The 7,730-nt window shown below is 45.7% G+C and overlaps 1 protein-coding gene across 3 annotated transcripts in view; it reads left to right on the forward strand.

Moving 5' to 3' along the window:
* Window positions 1-7,730, forward strand: part of LOC149432261 (uncharacterized) — a 34,393-nt gene that overhangs the window by 6,903 nt on the left and 19,760 nt on the right. For 2 of the 3 annotated variants that reach the window (XM_089665316.1, XM_089665317.1), the window contains one exon: window positions 3,965-4,045. In XM_089665316.1, the coding sequence (XP_089521442.1) occupies window positions 3,965-4,045 (81 nt within the window). Of the gene's footprint in view, window positions 1-3,964; window positions 4,122-7,730 lie in introns of those variants that run through there. The other variant, XM_089665318.1, reaches the window with a different exon arrangement.

Consider the following 7,730-nt stretch of genomic DNA (forward strand, 5'->3'; position numbering starts at 1 on the left):
TTGCCTTCTCACCATCTGCTTTAATGCCGAGTTCCACTCAAAAGAGAAGGGTGAGAGAGAGAAGTGGGGTGGGGGTAAGGGAAGGCAGAGCAAGAAGGAGGGGGTAAGAGAAGCAAGGGGGGGGGAATGTAGAGTGAGAAGGTGGAGGTAAGAGACGCAAAGGGGAGGTAAGAGAATGGAGAGCGAGAAAGTGGGGGGTAAGAGAAGCGAGAGTGAGAAGGAGGCGGTAAGAGAGAGCAAGAAGGAGGGGGAGGTGGAAAGAGAAGGGAGAGAGAGGGAACGGTGAAGGTAAGAAAAGCACAGGGGGGTGTGGTAAGAGAACGAAGGGCTAAGAGAAGCAAAAGTGGGGGGACAATAAGAAAAGAATGGAGAGTGGGAAGGTGGGGGTAACAGAAGCAAGGGGGGGTAAGAGAAGGTAGAGCAAGAAGGAGGGGGTAAGAGAAGGTAGAGAAAGAAGGAGGGGGTAAGAGAAGCAAAAGTGTGTGTGTGTGTGTGTGTGTGTGTGTGTGTGTGTGTGTGTGTGTGTGTGTGTGTAGGGGGGGGGGGTGTGTGTGTGTGTGTAGGGGGGGGGTGTGGATGAAGAGAATGGAGAGTGGGAAGGTGGGGGTAAGAGAAGCAAAGGTGGGGGGTAGGAGAATGAGAAGGTTGGGGGAGAGCGAGAAGGAGGGGGTAAGAGAAGGCGGGGGTAAGAGAAGGTAGAGCGAGAAGGAGGGGGTAAGAGAATGGAGAGCGAGAAGGTGGGGATAAGAGAATGGAGAGCGAGAAGGTGGGGGTAAGGGAAGCGAGAGTGAGAAGGAGGGGGTAAGAGAAGAGAGAGTGAGAAGGAGGGGGTAAGAGAAGTTGTGGGGGGGGGGGGTGAAAAGACTAGGGAGAGGAGGGGGAAGGGTGAAGGTAAGAGAAGGGAGAGCAAAAAGGAAGGGCTAAGAGAAGCAAAAGTGTGTGTGTGTGTGGGGGGTAAGAGAAGAGAGAGTGAGAAGGAGGGGGTAAGAGAAGAGAGAGTGAGAAGGAGGGGGTAAGAGAGAGCAAGAAGGAGGGGGTAAGAGAATGGAGAGCGAGAAGGTGGGGGTAAGGGAAGCGAGAGTGAGAAGGAGGGGGTAAGAGAAGAGCGAGTGAGAAGGAGGGGGTAAGAGAGAGCAAGAAGGAGGGGGTAAGAGAGAGCAAGAAGGAGGGGGTAAGAGAATGGAGAGCGAGAAGGTGGGGGTAAGGGAAGCGAGAGTGAGAAGGAGGGGGTAAGAGAAGAGAGAGTGAGAAGGAGGGGGTAAGAGAAGTTGTGGGGGGGGGGGGTGAAAAGACTAGGGAGAGGAGGGGGAAGGGTGAAGGTAAGAGAAGGGAGAGCAAAAAGGAAGGGCTAAGAGAAGCAAAAGTGTGTGTGTGTGTGGGGGGTAAGAGAAGAGAGAGTGAGAAGGAGGGGGTAAGAGAAGAGAGAGTGAGAAGGAGGGGGTAAGAGAGAGCAAGAAGGAGGGGGTAAGAGAATGGAGAGCGAGAAGGTGGGGGTAAGGGAAGCGAGAGTGAGAAGGTGGGGGTAAGGGAAGCGAGAGTGAGAAGGTGGGGGTAAGGGAAGCGAGAGTGAGAAGGAGGGGGTAAGAGAAGAGCGAGTGAGAAGGAGGGGGTAAGAGAGAGCAAGAAGGAGGGGGTAAGAGAGAGCAAGAAGGAGGGGGTAAGAGAATGGAGAGCGAGAAGGTGGGGGTAAGGGAAGCGAGAGTGAGAAGGAGGGGGTAAGAGAAGAGAGAGTGAGAAGGAGGGGGTAAGAGAAGAGCGAGTGAGAAGGAGGGGGTAAGAGAAGAGCGAGTGAGAAGGAGGGGGTAAGAGAGAGCAAGAAGGAGGGGGTAAGAGAGAGCAAGAAGGAGGGGGTAAGAGAATGGAGAGCGAGAAGGTGGGGGTAAGGGAAGCGAGAGTGAGAAGGTGGGGGTAAGAGAAGAGAGAGTGAGAAGGAGGGGGTAAGAGAGAGCAAGAAGGAGGGGGTAAGAGAAGTTGTGGGGGGGGGGGGGGGGGGTGAAAAGACTAGGGAGAGAAGGGGAAGGGTGAAGGTAAGAGAAGGGAGAGCAAAAAGGAAGGGCTAAGAGAAGCAAAAGTGTGTGTGTGTGTGTGTGGGGGGGAGGAAGAGAATGGAGAGTGAGAAGGTGGGGGTAAGAGAAGCAAAGGGTAGGGAGGTACAAGAAGGAAGGGAAAGAGAGAATAGTGGGGGTAAGAAAAGGGAGAATGTGAAAGGGGGGGTAAGTGAAGAGAAAGCAAGCAGGGGGGTAAGAGAAGGGCGGGGTGTGTGGGTGAGAAGAGTAAGAGGAGGATAGAGAAGGGAGATGGGGAGAAGATGGGGGTAGAACAAAAGGAGGCGATGAGTAAGGGGGAGGGTAGTATGGTCAAGGAGCGAGGTAAGAGAAGGAAGAGAGAAAAGGGGGGGAGGAATTGAAAAAGAGAGTGTTGGGGAGAGTAACGGGAGTAAGGAAGGAGTGATAGAGGGAAATGAGAGGCATAGAGATGGATATAGACTGGCCGCCATCACTGAGCACACCTCTTCCCTTGTGCTGTGGTAGTAGAGGGCTTCTCCCTGATAAGTGGCCTTTATGAGAAGACTTTTCATGCGGAGTCTTTCTCAAAGCTAAAATATTTATCTACTTATATGTTCTCCCCTCCCCCACCATCAACATGCAAACAAAATTGTTAAATAAAACTATTCCATTTTAATCCCATGCTTTATTTTAGTATCACTGGGTCTCAGTGCTTCTGTATGTAATGCAAGCAGATCATGGCTGGTGGGAGGGGCTAGCAGGATGCTGTACAGAGCTTGTTCACAGCCCTCTGCCTCAGTACACCTCGCAAGAGCCCTCAGCCCTGAAGCAAGCGGTGGGCTGGCTCTTGGGAGGGGCTCTGCAAATAATCACAATGCCTGGATGGGTAGATGCCAGTCTGGAGGAGTGGGTGTTCACAGGCAGGCTACATTTGCATGCTGACTACCCTAGGTGATACTCGTGTGTGCTGCTGAGCTTTCATGGTCAAAGGAACTCAAATCCAATGAATAAAAGGGGCGGGTCAATCATAATAAGACTGGAGAGGAAAGAGCTAGATGATGCTGGACGTCACTTTATTTTATATACAGATGTGGGATGGGCTCAAAGGAAACAAAACATTTCTCCATTAATCCAGAGATTGGGAGATGTAGCCAAAGAAAATGCATGCATTGTGTCCTGTAGGAGTGGATTGGTGTAGTGGGTGGGGGGGGGCAGATTCTGTCCTGCAGGGACAGTTTGGAGGAATGGATTGTGCATTGCAGGGTCACAGTATTGTACCTAGTGGGAGAGTTCCTGCATGGGTGGGATGATGTAGTTGGTGGGATGGATTGTGTCCCACAGGGGTGGAGTGCTTTAGTTGATTGCATCTCTTAAGTGTGGAGTGTTGTAGCTGGGGAGATGGATTATGTCCCGCAGGGTCAGAGTAGTGTAGCCAGTGGGATAGATTATGCTCTGCATGGGTGGGGTTAAGTAGTTGGTGGGATGGATTGTGTACCACACCAGGGGATGAAGTTTTAAAGCCAGTGGGATAGATTGTGTCCTGTAGTAGTGGGGCCCTGTAGCCGGTGTCCTCGATTGCATCCCACAGTCGAGTGCTGTAGTTGAAGGGATGGGATTGCATCCCACAAGGATGCAGTTTTGAAGCCAGTGGGGTGGATTATGTTCTGCATGGGTGAGATTATGTAGTTGGTGGAATGGGGTGTGTCTTGCAGGGGTGGGATGATGTAGTGTGAAGGATGCATTGCATTCTGCAAAGGTACAGTGCTGAAGCCACTGGGATGGACTATCTTGTGCGTGGGTGGGATTGGTGTAGTTGGGTATGTAGATTGTGCCCCCCCAGGGGTGGAGCGGTTTGTGTTCCTGGAGAGGTAGTGCGCAGTCATTTTGGGTTGTGACCTCTGACCCCCCCCCCCCCCCCCACTGTCTCTAGCTACTCACTTCCTCTTCTGTGTCCCCAGGGTACCGAATACTTAATCCAGATCTTTTGGTGAAGATCGAGCAATCAAGAGAACGTTTTCGGAACATCAGCCAGTCCACAAGTGAGCTCTGCCCCCTCACAACACTCCCTCACACACAGCTCGCCGGGTGATTACTGTGAGAGATTTTTGCCTTTTGGTCAGTCCTTCCTCTTGCTATCCGCAGCTTGTCATTTAAAGAGCCAGCCATATCTATCTATCTATCTATCTATCTATCTATCTATCTATCTATCTATCTATCTATCTATCTATCTATCTATCCTTTCTATCTATCTATCTATCTATCTATCTATCTATCTATCCTTCCTATCTATCTATCTATCTATCCTTCCTATCTATCTATCTATCTATCTATCTATCTATCTATCTATCTATCTATCTATCTATCTATCCTTCCTATCTATCTATCTATCTATCCTTCCTATCTATCTATCTATCTATCTATCTATCTATCTATCTATCCTTCCTATCTATCTATCTATCTATCCTTCCTATCTATCTATCTATCTATCCTTCCTATCTATCTATCCATTCTATCTATCTATCTATCTATCTATCTATCTATCTATCTATCTATCTATCTATCCTTTTCATATCTATCTATCTATCTATCTATCTTTCTATCCTTTTCATATCTATCTATCTATATCTATCCTTCCTATCTATCTATCTATCCTTTTCATATCTATCTATCTATCTATCTATCTATCTATCTATCTTTCTATCCTTTTCATATCCATCTATCTATCTATCTATCTATCTATCTATCTATCCTTTTCATATCTATCTATCTATCTATATCTATCCTTCCTATCTATCTATCTATCTATCTATCTATCTATCTATCTATCTATCTATCTATCTATCTATCTATCTATCCATCTATCCTTTTCATATCTATCTATCTATCCTTTTCATATCTATCTATCTATCTATCTATCTATCTATCTATCTATCTATCCTTTTCATATCTATCTATCTATCTATCTATCTATCTATCTATCTATCTATCTATCTATCCTTTTCATATCTATCTATCTATCCTTTTCATATCTATCTATCTATCTATCTATCTATCTATCTATCTATCTATCCATCTATCCTTTTCATATCTATCTATCTATCTATCTATCTATCTATCTATCCTTTTCATATCTATCTATCTATCCTTTTCATATCTATCTATCTATCTATCTATCTATCTATCTATCTATCTATCTATCCTTTTCATATCTATCTATCTATCTATCTATCTATCTATCTCTAAATCTATCTATCTATCTATCTATCTATCGAGATATATATAGATAGATAGATATAGATACTGTATATATAGATAGATAGATATATATATATATATATATATATATATATATATATATATATATATATATATATATATATATATATATATTAGTGTCAGGAAGTCAAAATGATCATCTGCATAGTCCAGGATTGTCCAGAATACAAACTATCTGTCTTTTATGTGCCATTTTACCCGATACTGGCTTGTTCACAGGAGAACGTCTGCAAGGACATTTAGGGATAGAGTGGTGAAAAGATAGATCCTTTGCCTGATTTTTATTTTTTTTTTATTGCTTTTATTCCTCCCATTACTTCCTGTACTGATACCTTGGGTATCAGGGTTGGGACAAGATGTCACTGAGACAGAAATTGGAGGGAAATCTTTCAAATGGTGAAACAGACATCAGTAAAATAGCTCTGTCAATGGCTGTTAACTGTCCATTGAGGCTGCTTGAATGGTAGTGGCCTCTCATTAGGCGGCGATGGCAGTTGGTGGAGTTTAGCCATTGTATTAGGGAAACTCACACCGTAGTAACAAAAGTGACAGTAAAGGGATTTTCTTCACATCCTGGAGGCCAGGGAGCAGTAAAAACAAGCCAAACCATCCCAACTGCCTACTTACCACACAGCTGGAGGGGGCTATAAACATGCCATGGCAAATATAGTGCAGCTTATTGAGTTAAACAGCAGCAACATGTGTCACACTCACTCATTCAGAGTCATACGGGCTGGTCCGCAACTGCAAACCCAATGCCTGGCTTGTGCTGAATGTGCCTCAGTTCCATTACAAATTGCAGTTCGGCAAAGAAAAAGAATGCAAAAAAGAACAACGCATCCAGGAGACATTCCTGTCCTGTGTGGTTCTGAAAGGCTGTGCTTGGCCACCCTCCGATCCACCACATATCATGTTTAAGACCAACCTAGAGAGAGGTGGTCCACTGCTAATGAAGTTCACCAATTAGTATTCAACACCTGGGCACTTTATTTTTCCGTATTGGGACTGAATGTTACAATTATTCACTTTGTATATGTGAAGCATTTTTACTCATGTATTGTCAAATTTAATGCACTTAATTTATGTGCGGTCCAAATGGTATTTTATACTGGGATGATACCTGGCTGCAGCCGACGGTCGACTCTCTTGTTAAAAGAAGTTGGAGCAGCTAACTAGCCGCTCGATTGCTATTACTCACTCACACCCCACCCCCCCCCCCCACTGCCTTCCGCAGCTTTAGTGGGATCTCCTAGATCCTAGAGCAGCCAGCGCTTCCGCCAGCTGCCCACAGAGCCAAACAAAGACCGGATCGGGCTTTGTTCTGCTCTATAATATAGTACCCTAGAAGCAATGAGCTTACATCACTTCCGGTTTGGCCAGTCAGTGATCACATGATCGGGACCTCACACAGAGGTCCCGTACAACGATTGGTGTATCGTGCACAGGCAAGGAAAGCGGGAAGACGTTTATAAATGGCCACCCGCTTCGGCACTGCTCCTGTCTGGCTGTTTATGTACAGGTGAAACTGAAAAAATTAGAATATGGTGCAAAAGTTCATTTATTTCAGTAATGCAACTTAAAAGGTGTAACTAATGTATGAGACTCATTACATGCAAAGCACGATAGCTCAAGCCGTGATTTGTCATCATTGTGATGATTATGGCTTACAGCTCATGAAAACCCAAATCCACAATCTCAGAAATTTTTTTTTTTTTACACTGATTGCTTTACACTCATAAAGGCTGTAAAAGCAATCTTTTCTCCTCTCTGGCTGCATTCTTGCAGCCATTGAGAAATACTGTGTGAGCTGTGATTGGTCACAGCTTGTCACATGGTACAAGGCTGTTGTGAATAGCCTTGTACCATGTGACCTCTGTGATCATTCACAGATTTCACACGTAGTAAGCAATGATGTCACAAGTGGCATCTTGCTTACTACTCTTCATGTGATCACTGATTGGCCAATAATCGGGATCGGGACACACAGAGGTCCTGTACAACAATCGGTGTTCCACTGTGTCCGGAGGACACAGCGGGCACCGGATCGCGGTGCTGCACGCTCCCAGGGAGCGCGCACAAACAGGGGGCGGGGAGGCCATTTATAAACGGTCACCCGCCCCTGCATTGCTCCTGTCTGGCCGTTTATATACACGGGCCGGACGGGAAGTGGCTAAATTTCAAAAAAGGGTATTTTTCCCAAAAAGTTGCATTTGAAAAACTGCTGCGCAAATACCGTGTGACATAACAAAAACTGCAAAACCCACCAATATATTCTCTAGGGCCTCTGCTTTTAACCACTTCCAGACCGGACACTTTTACCCCCTTCCTGTCCAGGGCAGTTTTCAGCTTTTAGCGCTATCACACTTTGAATGACAATTGCGCGGTCATGCAACACTGTACCCAAATGAATTTTTTACCATTTTTTTGAGACAGATAAAGCTTTATTTT

This window comes from Staurois parvus, unplaced genomic scaffold (genome assembly GCF_062004578.1).
Source record: "Staurois parvus isolate SC_StPar_1 unplaced genomic scaffold, SC_StPar_1.0 ptg002181l, whole genome shotgun sequence".
In the NCBI taxonomy this organism is placed as follows: domain Eukaryota; kingdom Metazoa; phylum Chordata; class Amphibia; order Anura; family Ranidae; genus Staurois; species Staurois parvus.